Consider the following 21,838-nt stretch of genomic DNA (forward strand, 5'->3'; position numbering starts at 1 on the left):
ACTTTAATTACTGACAGTGCGTCGGTTGATTAGGGGATGGGAACATTATGCATGTACAGACGTCACACAACATGCAGACATATTAACTAAGTTTTAATGAAAAAATTTCAAGCTGTGGAAACGATGAAAACAACCATAACAAAAACTCGAGTAGAGAAGATAACAACAGCTTTAGTCTTTATTGTGAAAATAAAACAATAAAAACAAGAATTTCTATATTACCGGTAATACCATGTCGGAGCAAGCCTATTATTGCTATTGGACCTACATAATAATAACAAACAAATCAGAATTTTACATGTTAGGATAGGGACACAATTTCAAATGTGTCCACGATTTTATTTATCGTAAATTGCATTCTATTTTCTAAGTTATCAAACTGCATGAATCAATTTGGCGGCAAATGGTATGTTGCCATTTTCCTTGTCATGGTCTGCAAGAGCTGATTTTAATGAATAAGAAGAATGTTACTCCTTTCGAAAAATATTACATACCATGTAAGCAAAATCTTTCATATATGAGCAATACACAAGCAGCCAAGGCTGTGCCTGATAATAAAATATTATATACTCTTTGTAAACAATGAAGCAAAAACATGATACAATAATGGGCAGCACTATTATACATTATAATACATTTCCCGATACATCATAGTATATGTACTACTATAGAACCGACGACCAACATTACAATTCATTTCCTGATATAACATGGTCTTACTATGGACCCCCATGTCCAACATTACAATTCATTTCCTGATATTACCTGGTCTTACTATGGACCCCCATGTCCAACATTACAATTCATTTCCTGATATTACCTGGTCTTACTATGGACCCCCATGTCCAACATTACAATTCATTTCCTGATATTACCTGGTCTTACTATGGACCCCCATGTCCAACATTATAATTCATTTTCTGATATTACATGGTACTACTGTGGACCCCCATGTCCAACATTACAATTCATTTCCTGATATTACCTGGTCTTACTATGGACCCCCATGTCCAACATTACAATTCATTTCCTGATATTACATGGTACTACTATGGACCTCATGACCAATGTTATGTATTTGCATTGCACTGTTAGGTTTTTCTTACAAAAAAATGTATTTCATTACATGCTATTGTAATGTAACATTGTATATTGGACTTGACCTTGTCCAAAATTGAGTTCATTTTCTGCTTGACCTGAATGGGCTTTATTATTTTAATCTGTAAACAACTAATACAGAGCTAAAGTTCTCTATGTGATGAGTTTAAAATCAGAATTATTATTAATAGAAGTAAATATGTTTATTTGGGTCTTGGTCTATGTTTTGGAATTTCCTTAGTGTATTTTGACATAGTCCAGGTTCTGGTTTCTAATAATAACTAACATTTGTATTCTGTAAACATCAGGATCATTCTAGGTTATTTTCCATTAGGTAATATTCTTTTTTATAGAAAATGTTAATTGTGACCTGAGGTCAAGTAGAGAACTATATAATCTTGTAACAGGATATTTCATGTGTGCTTTAAGTTCTAGCATAAACAAGTTGTATTATATATAGTGTCCAGTATTATTTTGTGCTCAAATCTATTTTCTTCAAATTTATGGATTCAAGTGATTATTTTCTCTGGAAATACAAAAGTGCTCTGATAAAAATATTGAATAGAGACAGTCACTGGAACTTATAGTGAATTCAAACCTGGAATTATTATACTGTGATTCAATAAAAGATGTGGCATATCAACACTCTACAAGCTACCACAGACACATTATCACCTTCAGTTTTGGATTTGATTTAGACTTCTATTGAATTTTATTCAGGGCTTTAAATTATTAGGACTTGTGTCTGTAATTCAAGGATTTTTTTCGGATTTTATTCACAATAAGTTCTTCTTTTTCATTTTCATTTTGTTTTCTAGTGAAATAAATTACTTGTTGAATTTTACAAAGCTTGTTGCTTTACACTCTTTTCTGTTACTTATTTTAAGAGCAAAGACACACAACACCAATATTAGACCATTACCCTTGAATTAATGAATAAAATGTATAATACAAGTTGAAAGAAAACAACAAGAAGCTGTGCATAGTACCAATAATTTTTTTTAAAAACATTATTACTGACAAAATTCATTTGCACTTGTCTACCAAATGAATATATATGATAGTTTTGCTGCTTTTTTTACTGGAGTCTTTGCATTTTAAAAAAGTGATACTTGTTGTTGTTACCCGTCCTCTCTTTGTATCTAAATATCGATAAATGTACTACAATAGATCCATGTCCATTTCTTTAAAATCCCCGTGAATGAATATTAAGGGGGATATATACCTATACATGTAAATAAAGACCACTTATGTGTAGTCCCCCAAGGAGTACTGATACACAGATCTGACTGCACGTATTAAACTGTATATCCAGAGAATATATCACTGGTCCACTGACCGCACAGATCAAACTGTACAATTAGAGAACATTCCAATGGTCCACTGACCGCACTGATCAAACTGTACACTCTGGATATTACATTGGTCCACTGACCAGGCACAGATGAAACTATATACTTAGAGAACATTCCATTGGTCCACTGACCGCACAGATCAAACTGTACAATCAGAGAATATTCCAATGGTCCACTGACCGCATATTCAAACTGTACACTCAGGATATTACATTGGTCTACTGACCAGGCACAGATCAAACTGTACACTCAAAGAACACTCCAGTGGTCCAATGAATGCACAGATCAAACTGTACAGTCAGAGAACATTCCAATGGTCCACTGACCACATAGATCAAACTGTACACTCAGGACATTCCAATGGTCCACTGACCATGCACAGATCAAGCTGTATACCCAGAGGTTATTCCATTGGTCCAATGACTGCACAGATCAAACTGTACAGTCAGAGAATATTTCACTGGTCTGCTGACTGCACAGGTCAAACTGTACAACATAGGTAGATATTCCATTGGTATATATTCATGCATATATATAAGCAATAAATTAAATAATAAATATTTTTAAAATGTAAAGTTTGAAAATTACTGTTCAACTTACTTACTCATGTTAATCAATTTGAAATATAGAATATACATATGAAAACTTTCTCACAAAATTGAAGAAAAATCTTTACAATTTCTACAAATGGACGACAAAAATATTTGCTATGTAAATATCAGTTTGAATAATTTTGTTGTACAATACAATATGTGCTTTAGTATTCTGCTGTAATATCACAAGTATATATGTTTTTGAAACATTGCAGTTTACATTTTGAGTATTTTAAAGTATATTTGATACATTATGGACAAAACTGATTTATCGTGTACAAATAAAGAATCATGAATTTTATAGACACCATTACAAAAATGCATACAGTAAAATACACTAGTAGAATATATGCAAATGCCATCCGATGTTAGTAAACATAATTGCTTTACAAATATTTCTTTTTAAAAATCTTGCCTGATGTATGATATCCTACAAGACAATTAGGGGTTTCCCCAGATCATTCCAGAACCTTTCCCCAACAATGTAGACAAATGCATACCAATATACTGATTATGTCCCCATCCAAAACCAAAGAGTCAAATTAGACATTGAAATATATTGCATTTTGTTTCAGCTACAGTCAAACCTTTTACACGTGTCACCTCTGTTAAGCAAATTTAAAAAAAAAGAAAAAGTATCATGGTTGAACAATATAATCATCTTCATAGGAAGACAAAACTAAATGTCTACAAAGTAAGAAAACAATGTGTAAAAAAAACAGTCACACATAAAATATATTATTTTAAGGTTGTACAATTTTGATCTATACATGTATTTGATTATAGGCACTTAGTCATACAAATGTTATACTGACTTAAATGGCACTTGTTACAAATGAACAAAGTTTGAAGTATACCATTGCAAAGTAAGTAGTTATCAGAACTCACAAAAATAAACTGTTTGAAAAATATTGCTTTGACCAGAAAACGGGTAAGAGCTCTTACCAAAACAATGGTAACATGCTTACTGTAATGCCAATCTTTCAATAAAGTGTATCAAAACTATAAACAAAAAAAAGCAACATGAATATACAGCAATCAAATTAAATATATACGTTGACAAGTTACATGAACATATAAGTATACATATATGAATATATAAGTAAACGTGTATATATCAGAAGATGAGCAGACTGTTAACATACAGTGCGAGACACATTATGTATGAACCCTTATTTGGTACACCTCAGTGGTAGTACTAGATACAATGGTATGTTTGACTCTGGAGATTACTGACCAATGACAATCACTGACCAGGCTCTTTGGTCAAGGTATGCACTTTTGAATTAAACTTGCTATACAGAAATTTTTGCTTTAATTAGACTTTAGACTCCTGAATCTTCTAAAGGTTTCTATATTTACCCAAGCCACCAGGGTTGAAACAATCTGCCTATACCACAGATAGATTATGTACTGAAATACACAACCTATGACACAGTGACAGAAAAAGAATAATGAAGTAAAGGACAAATAATTATTCATGGCCAATGAATACTAAAGGTAATTATTATAAGGTACACATGGTTTTGAATCCCAAATCTACCTAAAGAATCAATTTATATATAAAAACATCAAAATTATCAATGTATTGACTTACATATGAGTGAATTATTTCATGTTTCAGGGACACAAGGAAGAAAGTCACCTTGATTGAAACATCAATGAATAATGATGGACAAACAATTGATTTTGCACATGGTTCAAAGATGCACAATTGAAAAATCCATTTGCCACAATGAGGAGTACAAACTCTACAAATGAGTGCAATGTAATATCTATTGTTAAATTTTCCTTGTGTTCTCCTCTTTATATTTTTTTTTATAATTGTGTTGTTTTGTGTTAGTGCTTTTTGTGTTAAACAAGGCTCTTTGATGCTTTCTATGTTTGATAATAAAAGTAAATAATTAGTTTTTTCTTTCTCATGTTTTTCTCACGACTCTTAAGTGTGAAACCTTAGTCTTCAAAATTCAACTCTTGGAAATTTCAGCCCAAGAATCAATGACCCTTCAGTTTAAAATCCTATGGAAGACAGCATACAGAAACAAAACTGTTAACAGACATGTGGAGATCATCCCCATAATGTGCTTTATTTCATGGCAGGTGTATAAAAATGAAAATGGAATGAAACATAATTAAATATATTAATTCCAAGATACCATCATATGAATAAGAGAATATATATATATATATATATATATATATATATATATATATATATATATATATATATATATATATATAAACAGAAATTTTTTTTTTTAAGTAGTGTTGAAAAGTCTTGCCACCAAATCTAAATCTCATATTCTGAAAAGTCTTAAAATCATGCACTAGTTGCATTTTATTCAATACAAATTCTTTTGAAAGCTTTTTATATTTTATACTTTCAAAAACTAGTGCAAGGTTGAAGGACAAGGAATTTTCCTAGTTTGCTGTCAATGATATTTTCTATTAAATGCTTGATGGGGCTTAATCAGTGTATGTGTTGTCATCATTATCCTTCGGCAGTATGGTGTATATATCACAGTAAAGCCTGCGGTAAATGCGTGAAAAGTAGAAGAGGAAAAATCCCCATTTCCAAGTCATGAAACACCAGACACATGTTAGATAGTATCCTTGACCTTCAATGATTAAACCTGAAATGATACAAATCAACGTAAAATATCTACCGTTTTCTATAATAATTTTATTTATATATGGTTATATTTGAATCATAAACAAGACATTCTGTATATACTCATTTATAAGTCAAGCCCAGCTGTAAACTGCATACCTGGTAGATCCAGATCTGCCGTTGCATAATGCACCAGCAGACCAGGGTCTGTTGTTTGCTGTTGGATTGACTTTGTGAAGCGAGTACATATGATGACTCAGATGCATAGGTTAACATTTTCTATTCTTTCACTACTTTTAGATGCTTCATTTAGAATGACTTGTCAACATTCAAGTCTCTGTGAGGTTTACCCTGGCAATCAATCCACAATTTGCTGTTTCACAGACTGGTTCTCTAATTGTCACTCACTTTATAATAAACATCACAAACTGATTTCAGTCTAACAATCTTGCATATAAACACCCACATTTGTCTTTCTTTCTGTGTGTATTGCTTGCCAAACAAGAGGTCACAAGTTGAAAATTTGCGGTGGCACCCAGAAAGTTTTTTTGTATTCTTTTTTGGGGGGTATTTTTATCTTTAAACTTTCCTTTAAACTCGCTCGTAATTTTTTAATACTTTTTTTATTCCTATCTAGGACATGCAATCAATCTAGTATCAAAGAAAAATTGCACCCTCAAAAAAGATAAGACATAAAAACCCTGTTTTACTTTGCAAACATTTAGCTGATGCATGTCTAGTTTATTACTAAAAGACTCATTTGAACAAAACATCATGAAAAGAAATGCCAATGTTACCTAACCTTTAGCAAACAACTATTTAAACTTAAATATAAGTAAATAAATAAACAGATAAATTGATTAAAGAACAGCTCTGCATCATACAATGTCTTATCTACAAACATCACTATGACATATTATTTTATCTGACTTTTACGACTTTCAAAAACCTGAACCAATTCATTTATTACACGTTAGGTGCCACCACATCCTGTAAAACAAAACAATACCCAAGTCTTGTCCATTTTACTGATGAACATCTGATGATCAAAATTCATTACATCTGTGAAAGAGTATTCGAAAATTATTCAATATCATAAAAAGCACACAATATACATCTGAACTTTTTTTGCTATACCTTAATTTAATCTTATCTCCTGGCTCGATTTCACATCTGAGCATTTCAAATATCTCACGTGTCCCAGAAGCTCTGCATATTTAAAGCTCCAATGATACAAGCAAAAAGTCGTATGTGCCAAATCTAAATAATACTAATCTTTTTGATGCAAACGAATCAATCTCAGGAGATTGTTTTAAAATCAATAAATTGCTGGTAACTGAATTTTCTTAAAATGTACATGCCACACCTTGGGATGTGGGGAAAAAAATGTATATTAGATTTGTCAACAGTATGGTTGTATCTGCTAAACATTATGGTAATGTGGCCATATTTGATGCATCATCTGTATAAATGTAACAGGCCTTGACGCTTGGTGTTTTCTGTCTTGGTCAAATTCTACTTCGTGATTTTTAGAAGTTATTAAAGGCTGTTCTAATTTTAGTAACATCGGCCTTCTTTGATAGCAGACTGACATCATATGTGTAACCTTAAAAGCATTTCATGTACATTTCTAGACATACACAACATGTACATTTCTAGACATACACAACATGTACATTCTACACATACACAACATGTACATTTCCAAAGATACACAACCTGTACATTAATAAAGATACACAACATGTACATTTCATGTACATTTCTAGACATACACAACATACATTTCTAGACATACACAACATGTACATTTCCACACATACACAACATGTACATTTCATGTACATTTCTACACATACACAACATGTACATTTCTAGACATACACAACATGTACATTTCTAAAGATACACAACATGTACATTTCATGCACATTTCTAGACATATACAACATGTACATTTCTACACATACACAACATGTACACCATACATTTAAACACTGGATAGGGTTATATTTTCTATCATGTCACATGAGATGACTCAAAAGTAAACAAGAAAACAGATGTCAAACCATACACCTATGCCACTTATCAATAAGTATCACAATACACAATTTACAATATATATGAACATACATAAAAAAATAATGGCAAATGATTATTCGTGTCACTTAAGATTAAAAGTACCTTTAATAACATAAATATGGTTTTGAATTGATTCTCTGCCTTTTGTTTCACTGTATCAAAATGGCATAATTACTGATGAATTGATACACGAATTAACTGTTTCACCCTGAGAAAATATGGGAACTCGATTAAAACTTTGAAGAAAACACTCCATATATCTGTCCATACTGAACATGTAAAATTATTTGTAAATATAAACAAAAAATGGATAAATAACATGTTATATTTACAGAATTCATTTACTTTGACAGATTAAAAGTTTTCAGACTCCCATTTTCTTATTAAAACTTCATAATTGAGAGAAAATATACAGAAAATGTATACATCATATGCATAACATCAGTGGGGCAGTATTTGTCATAATCTGTACTGCTACACAATAGATAATCAAGTAGATTGTAGACACATTTAATCAGACAAGCGAAATGAAGTAGATATATGTACTGATGAAATTTGCTGCTCAAGATATCTATTGCCCTGCCATCCAAAGAATGAGAAAGTGAAAAAGAGATTTTGTTTTAAACATGAGTAATGCCAATGTTCGACACCAGGATAAAAGAAAGAAGGAAAAATTACAAGAAGAGTAATTTCATTATCCTTCATAGGTACCCATTATCACAGTCCTTGTGGACCAATTTTTATACAATTTGAAGACCAAGTTTTCAAGATATCATGGAGCAATTTTCAGATTTTTATAAATTTGTGGACCAATTTTTATAGATTTCATGGACCAACTTTCATAGTTTATGGACCAATTTTCACAGATTTCATGGACCAACTTTCGTAGTTTATGGACCAATTTTCACAGATTTCAGGGACCAATTTTCACAGATTTCAGGGACCAACTTTCATAGCTTATAGACCAATTTTCACAGATTTCAGGGATCAACTTTCTTAGTTTATGGACCAATTTTCACAGATTTCAGGGACCAATTTTCAAAGATTTCATGGACACAATTTTCATATCTTTCATGGACCAATTCTAACTGACCTTACTAACCACTAATTTAAATACCCAGCAAACAAAGATCCTTCCATGGAAAATACTGGACACCATCCCCAAATAATTAAGGTTACTACACACAAAAATGTCATTTTTTTACCAAATCACAAAATTAAACAATTTCACAGTAGTCTGATCCATATGTAAGAGAGTGGTAGAGAAAGATGCATTGAAAAGGGGGATAAAAAGGAGCCGAGTTGTATGTCATTGAGGTAAACCTAGGTAAATAAGAGATGCACTTTTTTCCATCAATGAAGTAAACATTTGATACCCACCTTGTTTCTGTGTTATTGCAAGAGTAAGGTAGACTGCAAAGCCACAGACCCCAATCAGTTGTACAAAACATCCTGCTAGCATGTAACCCTTCAGTTGATATGGATCTGTCTCCCATTTCTTCTTCTTGTAGCATACATGAACATACAAGGTTGCTGCAGCTGCTAGCCCTATAAAATATAAGAAGACAACAGTGTGTGTATGTGATTTAGATTTTAACCTAGATTTTTAAAAGATTCAGTCATACTGCTATAATGTCTTCAGTGTGCGATTTATAGTGATATCTAGCACTGGGGCATCATGCCAGAGACACACAGCAGTATGTCCCACCCAATATCCTGACACCAGGCTGACCAGTCAAAACACTAACCTCTTAATGCTGAGCACCAAGCGAGGCAGCTGGCAGTACCATTTTTAAAAGTCTTTGGTATGACTTGGCTGGGGTTTAAACCCGCGACCTCCTGTATCCAAGGCCGATGTTCTAACCACTTAGGCCACTGGAGTGGTCAGAAGACAACAGAAATGGCTGATACAGCTAGTGAATCAAAATGTTGTAGGACCTATTATTAAATACCAATATCTAGTTTACTCATTTGCTAACCAATCACCTAAACTTTGTTAATTCATTTACATATTAAAATTTAAAATGTGTGTTATACTCTAATCCCTGGAGACAGTATATAATGTTATTTCACAACACAAATCGACCCATCTCATATAGTCTTTATACCCACTGACTTTTGAAAAACTTTTTTATGGAATAGTAACACATGCAGTGATGAGGCAACTGAAGTAATATGCCCTGCCCATAGACACTATGGTAGTCAACCCAGGTTGACCTGATCGTTGGATTCTAAACATGCACTGTTTTTGTCACCAGTCTGGTACACTAACCACTGAGACATCATGGCTCCTTCCTCCTTTAGTCCAGTTACAATGTGCAGAAAGGCACTCTAGATATAAAGACTAAATGGATCACAGCCAAAGGTATTAAATTCACACTGAGAAGACCCAGGACAAGTCTGATTTACTCTGCCCTGTAAAATATAACTGAGTTATGGCCATATCTGTCACAGAACATTACCATCAATTTCATGTCTGCTCTAATACTTTTAAAAGACTTTATGGACTGAAATAAAGTTTGAGGCCTTACATTAAGAAGGCCCTATGAGGCCTTACATTAAGAAGGCCTTAGTCAAGTTCAACTTCACCATTTTCTAGCCAAATATAATGGTGTTATTTCTCCTGTCTGACTTCAGAACTTGGCCTTTCAACTGAGTAACTGCATTTTGAAAGTTTCTTTGCTTAGCTACATAAACACCCCCCCCCATGCTTCTAACTGTCAGCTCTGATTTGAAAGACGTCATGAAATAAAACCAAATTTTATGAGGGTTTACATTATGAACCGTTTGATTAAGTTCATGTAACTGATTTTTTGTGTGTTTTCTGGCAATATATTGTGCAGTTATGGCCCCATGGACATATGGCTACATTTATAAACAATTGCCCTCTATGATCTTTGGGTTGGACAAATGTTGTGGTAACTTGTTGCCTGAGGCTACCAGAATAGTTGAACCGTGTTGAGTTACGGCAAAATAGCAGGCTACCAGAATGGACTGTGTCAAGGTACAGCAACACAACAGGCTACCAGAATGTTTGGATTGTGTTGAGTTACGGCAAGACAACAGGCTACCAGAATGGACTTTGTCAAGGTACGGCAACACAGCAGGCTACTAGCGGACTTTTGAAAATGTCTTCATAATTAGATTTTTATTATGATCATCGTTATTGATAATGACCATCACAAGAAAAATAAATCTATTGAGACGTTAATCACATCGATTAGATCATAGCAGACAATGAAATTAAGACACCTGTTTATTTATTGTTAGTGCCTAATGATTATTTTGCTCAAAAGACTAATTACAAACACATTTAATCTGAGATGTCACTTGAAAAGAATACATTTTCACACTCTGATTCCATCATATTTTTCAAATCTTTCTACGAAGTTTGGAACAAATGCAATTTAACACGTACAGTATTTAGAAAAACGGTGGTAGAAGGCAGAAGTCCTAGACTGCAACTTTCAAAATCCTATTAAGAATACCATTTCAGGTGTCATTTTTTTCAAAATCTGAATATACTGTACATACCTTTAAATTGCGATTATTCATATTATTTCATTCTTTTTCAATGAGAATCCTTGAAAGCTCATTATAAAAGTATCCCAAGGAATACACACAACAAAATGAATGCTAATGTACACTAACATAACTTGATTCTCCATGTAATAGACATGACATCCACATTTCTTCACCTGGTTTGATGTCAAACCGCCATTGTAAAAGTGCATTGCAATTTATTTTCACAGGGAAATTTTGTTAAGAAAACTAAAGTACAATTATGCAGCAATAGTGAATGAACATACACTGGTAACACTACATTAGGAAAGAAGGGGCCCCGAGTGGCCGAGTGGTCTAAAGCGCTCAAAGTTCCGGATCACTGCCATCTCACCTCTGTCTGCGTGGGTTCGAGTCCAAGGCTCGGCTAACGTGGGTATGTGGGAAAGCCTGCCAGTAGCTTCTCGTGGGTTTTCCAGGGTTCTTCCTCCACCAGTTATACTGGCCGCCATGTATAGCCTATCTTGTGCTGAAAAATGGCGTTAAACCCTAGAACAACAACAACAACAACATTAGGAAAGATCAGCAAATACACTTATATGATCACATTAACTTGCACTTTACAAAATGGCTGAAGGATGGGGGTGGGGGGTCATTCAAGCTCTAGGTATTTAGAGTCCTGGACTCTTAATGAAGAAATTCTTTTGATAGCACTGACTAATATTTGACGTGCTATTGGCTTTAGCATATCCTGCAATTATCCTAACTTGTTTTTAGCATATCCTGCAATTATCCTCACTTGTTTTGTTGAATTTACTTTATCAAATGGGAGTTTTATATGAGGGCTCAATGAACATCAATTTATCAAACAAAACAAATAAGTTTCATCTGGTGCATGCCCTTGTGAACAAAATGGTTTCAGTTTTAGTTAAAATTTAAATCTGACCTTTCATACATTGCAGGCTTAACTACTGTAAGTGTGTAAAACATTTACCATGTATGTGGTCAGGCCATGACATTTCATAGTTATACAGTGTAGGATAAAATGGGTTAAAGCAACGCCCTAATGATGACATATTGTGATAAACAAACCCATAACATGTCAAACATGTCAAATTATTTTGTTTTTTTGTTTCCCAACACTAATGTGACAACCTGCATACTGTAAATTAGTTTTAATCAACGCAAACAGACTAGTACATGTAATTCGTGTGGGTACAAGGCCAGTGATGCTCAGATGACCAAATTAAGTAACAAGTTAACAAAAACAACAAAAAAATGGGTGACCTCAAACCAGAGAAAATTTAGTTTACCAAACTTTTACTATAAACACTTATAGGGAAGAATAGACTGTGGTTTATGTTGAACTACTTTGTGTGGGTGAACCTTTAGATCAAGAGCAATTGACATCACAGTCTGTATTTCACCACAAGGAAAGATTGACTCTAAAGAGTCATTAATGTAAATAACAAGCTTTTGTTCCAATCAGACTTTCTTCTTCAATTAATTGTTCAATAACTTAAACAAAATCAACAGAGAAATGGAAAATCGAAAGAAAACTCAAAGATATATTAAGCAAGTAAAAATAAGGCAGAAAGGAAAACTTTGTTGAGATAACATCTTTAAATCCTCTGCTTTTATTACCTCTTCCTCAAATCAGCTGAGAGATTATCAGTTTCTGATGTTATAAGATTTATACTGGTATGTGTTGTCAGAATTTAAAAAAAAAATAGAAACATACAACAACACAGTTAAATAAAGGATGCATTTTATAAGGTTCAGTGTTATGTGCCCTAGAGTGTACTGTATATCTACAGTATATACAGTTTTTACTGTATACTGGACACTATATATAAAAGTTAATGTTTTTAACTGTAACTGAAGGTAGAGTTTTGGCCTACCTGAATTTTGTCATGTTTTTTAAGGTAATTTACTTAAAGCTGAGTCAAGGTCTAACCTGTGCATTTATTTATATCCTTCAGGCTTTTCACTTTAAAATCAGAAGGGAGCCACACAATGCCATGTGGGTTACTGACTATTACAAACTAGATGTAGTATAAACTGCATGACTGTGGTACAGACACCCATTTAGGCCTTTTTAAAATCAAGACATTTTATTTTCATTTGATTTGTACTTAATGCTACACTGTTTCTTTCATTTATTTGCAAAAACAAAAACTGGATTTCTATTGTTTCTAGCATATGTAAATTCTTGTAACCATAGGGAAAACAGTTTTAAATGATTGTTGAGTTAAAGTTACAGATATCTGAGAACTGGATGCTGAAAAAAAGAAATGAAACAGAATTACATCATCCATTTTAGGTACTTTGAGTGTTTGTCATTTTATTTTTCTAAACCTCTAACCACAATACAAGTTTATGTGTCGACACGTTTTTAATGGCATGCTAAATGAAAATGTTTATCCATTGAAAACTGAGGGCTACCAATATTTCTTGTGGGCTACTATAATTCCCATTTGGGTAGCCCACTTAACTACCACATATAGTTAAGATTTGTCCACCCCTGCATTATAATCTGCAAAAATATCGCTGTTTTCTAACTTTAATAATGGAAAGAAATAGCATTCATTTTTACCTTAGGCTAGATCATAAACAGTGAGAGGATAAGTTGATGGCCCTAAATTAATGCTTCAAGGCAAGTTGTTGAAATCAGTTATCAGGGCTGATCAAATCCAAGAGCCCAATGTAACAGATTATACATTTTTAAAGTCAGACAAGTAAACTTTTCCATAGAAGTAGTCCAGGACTAGTGCTTTTTTCCCCAACTTTAAGACGAGTTGGCCAATTGTCAATTTTCATATTCTAAGCACTTTATCTACCTTTACCTGGCTATCATTTTATCTACCTTTACCTGGCTATCATTTTATGTACCTTTACCTGACTATTCATGGCCTCTGGGCATACTGAATGCTTGAATCAACCTCCATTTATTCATTCACATCCTGTGATGCTACATACAGCATGTGGTCACTGATAATTGAGATCAATTACTGCTTGACTGGGTATGTGCCTAGGTTACTAAATTATCAGCTGATCCAAACACTTCAAACAAAACAAATCTGGTATGATTAATTAAATTAGCACCACAACCTGATAATCATAAGCAGATAATCATTTGTATTCAGTCTATCCAATCAGTGCAATGAAATTAATAAAAGGCACTTATCAACATCATTGTCCATTTCCTTTATTAACTGATTCAATGACAGCGATGCCTTCTTTACAGATAGTCGACTTCAGTGTGCTGTATTGAGTATAAATTGAAACATTTATGATCAAGGACCGTTCTGTGCATTTAAATTACAAAATTTATGTTATGATTACACAGTAGATTGAGTTGCCGAATCAGATGATTCTTTCTGAATAGAATTATTTTGCTAACTTTCTGGCTTAAATTCATTGACTCTAAAGAAAAGATGCTTTGCACTTAATGCAAACAATATTCCAAACTGGTTCAGCTGGTTTGTGTGTCAACGGAACTAACAAATTCAGGATTTAATCAAACAAGCTTCAAGACAGTCATGGACCTCATAAGGCCTGTGCAGTACAGTATTTATTCATGACACCAACCAGCATGTGCAGAAAAATCCCCAAGTTATAGTTGTTAACAATCCACTAGGAAAGGTTATTTTAAAACCAAATGAGAATGAAAAATAAAACCAAATAAAATAAGAGCTCTTTTTAACAGTCTTCTATACTGGGCTAGCGTGTATGCTATTTTCTGATATGGAAATGCACTGTGCATTCCTGGAGAATGGTCTTAAACATGGTGCTAAACTTTGTGCTACTATAAGAACTGATATGAGGAAAAGACTTCATTCTGTCGATCAATTACAGGAGCACCAGAGCTGGGGTGGCAGGGACAGCAAGATAAAAATCCACTATTTACAAAGCATGAATAAACAGCAAATGTGCCTAAATATGGCTTGTTATTTGTCACTTTGGTGATGACGGCCAATAATGGAAATTGGCCAGACTATGCAGGATGTGTTAAACAATGCATGGCCATTAATTGGATAACTGGCAGTTGTTGTTGTAGGGTTTAATGCCATTTTTCAGCACACGATAGGCTATACATGGCAGCCAGTCTTAATGGTGGAGGAAGAATCCGGGAAAACCCCGGAAAGAACCAAAGACCCACAAGAAGCTACTGGCAAGCTTTTGCACATGCCCACATTGGCTGAATCCGAGACTCAAACCCACGCAGATAGAGGTGAGATGTCAGTGATCCGTAATGGAGAGCGCTTTAGACCACTTGGCCATTCGGGGCCCCTGATAACTGACAGTGCACAGGAGTATATGACACTGACGGATGATAAGTAAGGTGAGTCAAACATCACCGTTTTGTTAAACTGGTAAGTATCTGATCATGTTCAATCCAACAAAATCAATGAATTTTTATCTATTAAAATAGGTTCCAAGCTCCAAGTAAAATAAATAATACAAAATAAAAGAAACTGTGCTTACAAGCTCTCAAATGTTTACATGTGTAACATTTCCTTCATCTTGAACAAAACAATACTATTTCATACACGAGATATTCATTTGGTCTCTATTGTTTATTGTTGATAACTTGTCGTGTTTTATATACTTTCAGTCTCAAGACCTGGCTTTTGTTGTTGTTGAGTTTAATTATAGTGGCGTGCACACAATTGTGCATGTGCCACTTTTTCTGACTGCACTGCAGTCTGCTAGTTGTTCCTGGGGAAGGGGATGGTGCCACCTCCCCCAGGCTTTTATGGATTCAAGGAACCCTGATAGTTTGGCCTCAATCTGTGGGTCCATAAAGGTCACTACAGTTGAATGGTTGGCTGTCATTAGTGGGAAGGAGAGCTCGGGAATGGTCCTGCTTGCTTTACATTGCTAGTTTCTTGTTGCACTTGCCTGGTGTTTCTTGGGATTTTCTTTTATTTTTCGATTTTTTTTTTTTCTTCTTCAAAATGTTCTAAAAGGAGGGGGGATGTTCTATGCTGTTTATAGAGGTTCTTAGTAGAAATCATGTATGAAGAGAGATTTTCAAGGTTATTATGGTATTACTTATTACTAGTCGAGGTGTTTAGGGTATGCTTCCTATGTTATGTTATTTATAAGTTTTTAGATATTACCTCTTTAAGTTATTTATTAATTAATGTTTTTAGAGATTGAATGTTATTTATACTTTATTTAGCAAGAGACCAGAATCCTAGCCGATTACACAGTTCGTTAAGGACATCTAGGACCGGAATCCTAGCTGATTACTCGGTTCGTTAAGGACATCTAGGACATCCAATTTTGCGGTTTCCTTAGTTTTTTATAGGTGTTTCGTAAGTGAATTATTTATTAATACTTTTATAAAATTGAATGATATGTTATGGGTTTTTATGTGGTGGCTTCTAAATTTATTTAGCTAGTTACTTGGTCTTTTGGTTTTGTGGGGATAGTAATTATATTTTGTTCCTAAGTCCTGCTGAGTCTATGAATTGATTTATATTTTTATATGCTGATTGTTTATTTTTAAAGTCCATAAGTAACTCTGGGTATGTGTGTGGTGATCCAATCTCTTTTTGGTTTTATAAATAAATATTATCTGAGCGGGTTGATATTTTGGGCATATATTGAATATGTGGTGTAGATCTTCGGTGGTGTGGCAGTTAAAGCAGTTAATGGTTGCTGGTTTGGGTCCTATAAACCTTCCAAAACTGCTTGCTAGTTTAGTTTTTCCAGTTATTATCCTGTTTATGGTTTTCTGTTCTAAATAGGTACCCTTTGGTAGCTGTATGTTCCTATCTACGTTTTTTTGGGTTTCATGGTGCTTTTTACCTTTTGTGGAGGAGTTCCAAAAATCTTGCCATGTTTGGTCTATATATGTTTGTACGAAGCTTATTGCTTCTGTAGAGCTATAGTTAAGCTTGATAGAGTTTTGATCTCCTAGTTTGGTTTTTGCAACTTTGTCTGCTGTTTCATTGCCAGAGATTCCAATGTGCGACGGTATCCACATGAGCTCGACTAATTGATGTGCTGTGGTGATATTGTCAATTAATTGGCATGCTCTGTTGAGGAATTGTTCCCTAGAGTGTGTATTGCGATTTTGGATCGATCTGATAACGCTTAGGGAATCTCTTATAATGACTGCTTTAGGTATTTGGTTGTCTTTGATCCATTGTAGTGATTTAAGTATAGCCCAGAATTCAGTGGTGTAAATGGAGCAATAGTTAGGTAATCTGGATCCCGTTTGTATATTGAATTCAGGGATGACTATTGCTGCTGCTGTTCTTGGTGGGTTGTTTGTTTTTGATCCATCGGTATATATTTTAACATAGTCCGGGTATTTTTGGTCGATTTCATTTACCAGTACAGGTTTTAGTAAGTTTTCTTGTCGTTCTTTATTGCCTAATTTGGTAGCTTCAGTGTTAATCCTTGGTGGTTTTTGTAACCATGGTGATCTGTTCTGGTCTGTATTGTCTGTTACCTGTTTTTTTAGTAGAGGTATCTTTTCTCTTAGTTCAAGGATTACTATGCCACTTGGTGTGATGGGTATGATTTTGGGTTTGAAGACAACTTTACACTTATTTATAGCCATTTTGGTGGGATGGTTTTTTGGGTGGGTATCTAATCGAATGGAGTATCAGAGGACCAGTTTTTGCCAACGTAATTTTAAGGGTAGTTCTCCTGTTAGTGTTTGTAGTTCTTCTAATGATGTTGAGGGGAGTGTTCCTGTGCATAACAGTAAGGCTTTTCTCTGGATAGTGTCAAGTTTTTGTAGTACAGGTTGCTTAGCCGAGTTATATGCTTGGCAACCATAATCCAGTTTTGATCTAATTAGGCTTTATATATCGTGAGGAGGGTTTCCTGGTTGGATCCCCAGTCAGTCCCTGTGATGTTCCTGAGTAAACTGAAATCTTTGTTACAATTCTGGGTGAGTTGTTCAATGTGCCGTTTCCATGTGAGGTGGTTGTGAAAGAACATTCCTAGGAATTTTACTACTGTTACGTATTTGATTAATTGATTTTGTATATAGAAGTTTGGATAGACTAGGTTGTTATTTCGTTTTGGGGTGAATATGATTGCCACAGTTTTTTCATGAGATATTTTGAAACCCCATTTGTCCGCCCATCTCCCTATGTTGTCTAGGCTCTGCTGGATTTCTTTAACTACTGTGTTATTGGCAGGATTTCCATTCCTCCATATGCCACTATCATCTGCAAATTGTGACAAGTTTATTTTTGTGGAGGCTGCATTGAGGTCAAGGTCGTTTACCATTAGGTTAAATACTAACGGACTTATTACACTGCCTTGCGGTGTTCCATTATCAAGTGAAAATTCTTCCGAATGGGTGTTGCCTATTCTTGTGGTAATTTTCCAGCCTGTGAGGAAATCGCCAATCCAGTTGAACAAGCATCCAGTTATTCTAAATTGGTTTAGTTTGGCCATTAGTCCATTGGTCCATACTAGGTCAAACGCTTTTTCTAGGTCTAAAAAAACCGCTATGAGGTTGCGATCGGTTTTCCTATGTGCGTTAAAAGCGAGTTTGATGTCTGTTTCCAATCTGAGAAGTTGGTCAGTGGTATTTTACTTCATATGCATATTGGCATTGGTTGAAGGGAAGATCAACAATACCAGGGCAGACAAATGCTTCATATCAAAAGGCTTCTGCAGCTGGAAAGACGCAAAATTTTACAAAGTTCAAGAAATATCAGCACTCACAATGCCACGCAGAAGCCGTAGAGAGATATCACGCTGCCACAACAAATGAAATACATTAAAGAGACCTTATTATCTGCACACTCAGAGAAAAGAAGAACAGACAGCCGTTTCTCACAATCCTGAGTAATGTTCGATTTCTTGCATACCAAAGACTGGCACTGCAAGGTCATGGCCAAATAACAGTAATTTTATTCAGATACTAAAATTGGACAGCAATACAGATGATACAATATTAAAGTGGATGGAAAAGAAAACTTACAAGTTTACATCTCCAGGCATATAAAATGAGATGCTATTAGTGATGGAATTAGGAATTTGCCCTGAATATAATAACAAACAATCGCTTCTCTACCATCATGGTGCATGAAACAACAGATCAGTCTAATTGTGAACAGGTCATCATTGTACTGAGACATGTGGATAGTGACTTTGTGAAAACTAAGGAAACACATCAGGCAATTTGGGGAAGTTTTGAATCAACAGTAAAGTGCTAATGTAAATCATGTATTGTTTTAATTAAATTTTTAGATTGTTCTTTTTATGGATTTATGTATTGTTCTAAATAAGATAAAGAACCGTAGTGTTTTAATTATATTATGCTCAGAATGCTCTAAAATACAGCCCCCCCCCCCATGAGTGAAAAACACCCAGCCATCCCAACCCGCTGTACATCACCACCTCAATCTCAAAACTGCTCCTGTGCCCCTGAATGAAATCTTGAGAAGTTAGGTAAGGTCTGAATTCCAGTAAATTTCTTTCCATTCCTGCTGATGGAATAATGAACGATAACACCCCATATTGGAGCAGAAATAGTTACAAGATACCTTGCCAATAAGATATACTACAAAATCAAAGCCGATGAAGAAATAAATATGTTGTACATTGTTTTTGGTTTTTGTTTTTAGTATGCAAATATCTTGTCGAACCCAGTCAAAAGAATGAAAATTTGGGACAATTAAAAATGTAGAATTGACCATTTTTGTTGTTGTTGAAGGGATTGCAAAAAATTATATTAAATTTGATCGCTATGCGGTTAACTTTGAGTCTCAAATAACCACAAAGGCAACCAAATTCCAAGAACTATAAGCATGTGGTATTAAAATAATCCGCTAAGCCTGATGTAATCGGTCATACGAATCTGGATTTTGACACTGCCACACGAAGTGAGGTTAAAAAGTGTAACATATGTTATAGTGGCGAAACACAATTTAATGGCTCTCTCGATTTCACATTCATCAATACTTTATTAGAACATCAGAGCTGACATTTATGTGACAGATTCTGTTCAGAAATACCTTTTAATTTTATTGAATTTATTTTTAACACAAAGTCATCACATCATTATCTCCCCTGTTTTACACCAACCTATTGCGAAATGAAGGTAAGAGTGTTGTCGGAGAAAGTAAACCATGTTCTACTTTAAAAGAATTAGAAATATACCTGATAAAAGTCCCCAGATAGACACATTCCAGTTGTGGTACCTAGCTGCAAACACAATGGCTACAGAAACTCCAATAAAAATGCCTATGATGCTGAATACGATCCGGATTACCACCTGCCTGTCTGTTGGAGGAGACATTTCTTACAGTCCTATGACGTGTTTTCTAGTACAACACGGGGAATAACTCCAGTATGACTAAAGTGTGAAAAGTTACTAAAAGTTACACAAATATTGTGAAAAGTTACAAAAATATTGCAAAAAGTTAGGAAACTTATATTCGATGGCGATATTAACACACACACACACACACACACACACACACATATATAACAATAATAATAATAATAATAATAATAATAATAATGAGGACTTTGTATAGCGCCTAATCTTTAGAAGCTCTAAGCGCTCTACAACATTAGACAACACCTATAACATAAAAAACATATATAATGATATGATTACAAAAACCAACACCGTGAAATTAGAAAACATTATTAAAAAAATATTTAAGGTAGGAAACATTATTAGGTCTTTAAGTTTGTTCTTGCAGTCGAAATAAGTGAGTTTTAAGAGCACTCTTGAATGTGGTCACTTTGTCTTTGTGTCTAAGTTCGGTGGGCAATTCATTCCACGTTGCTGGGCCCTGGTATGCAAAAGAACGCCGTCCATATGACTTTGTTTTCATAGTAGGAATAATGAGTATACGATTGCCAGAAGAGGAGCGTAAGTATCTTGTTGGTGTATACACATGGGTGTGGGTGTGGGTGTGTGTGTGTGTGTGTGAGAAGGGGGGGGGGGGGCGGGAGAGGGAGAGAGAGAGACTATATTTTGATTTTCAGTTTTAATTAATACTTCTATTTCACAAATTAAATTATATTGTACAGTAACTCATTCTAAATAGGATTTAATATATGTTTTCTATATATAAAGTATTCAAAAAGGTCCTTTTATTGAATGGTTTATTTTTCACTTAAAGACTTACCCGTCTGCGAAATGGGTTGACTCTATTTTACTATCAGTTGCAATCAATATTTGTATATCACAAGTGAAATTATAATGCGTAATAACTCGTTTTCCACAGCATTTAAGATATCGTTTTAATAAAGAGCGTTTAAAGGTTCTTTTAGCCGGTGGGGTCCTTTTCGTGAATATGACTTTCCTTCTGGGAAAAGGACCCAACATGTTCTTACTACGGTTTCAGTAAATATTTCGATTCTAAAAATATAAAGTTGGAAAGGATATGGACTTTGAAGAATACAAAAAAATGAAATTACATTAATTCGCCTAAATTGTTTCAAGAGAAATTGGATCAATAAAAAATTCGTTAGCAAGGGACAAAAAATCATTATCTACACATGGCATAAGTAAGGTGACCCTTAATAAGCTGAAAGGGGTTATTTTATCTGACGATTCATTCAGAGCCGATATTGACGGAGATTGCATGTTCAACTCC

At 34.3% G+C, this 21,838-nt stretch overlaps 1 protein-coding gene across 1 annotated transcript; it reads right to left on the reverse strand.

Moving 5' to 3' along the window:
- Positions 1–165: 165 nt before the first annotated feature.
- LOC149792414 (heme transporter hrg1-A-like) lies at positions 166–20,544 on the reverse strand. Its single transcript, XM_089970981.1, has 3 exons — positions 20,385–20,544; positions 9,120–9,287; positions 166–5,679 (listed from the first exon to the last, which is right to left on the reverse strand). Exons 1-3 carry the CDS (start codon positions 20,521–20,523, stop codon positions 5,513–5,515), a joined length of 474 nt encoding a protein of 157 aa, XP_089827107.1. The 5' UTR covers positions 20,524–20,544; the 3' UTR covers positions 166–5,512.
- Between the last annotated feature and the right edge of the window lie 1,294 nt (positions 20,545–21,838).

Source organism: Sinohyriopsis cumingii, chromosome 9 (assembly GCF_028554795.1).
Source record: "Sinohyriopsis cumingii isolate HCF-2022 chromosome 9, ASM2855479v2, whole genome shotgun sequence".
Lineage (NCBI taxonomy): Eukaryota > Metazoa > Mollusca > Bivalvia > Unionida > Unionidae > Sinohyriopsis > Sinohyriopsis cumingii.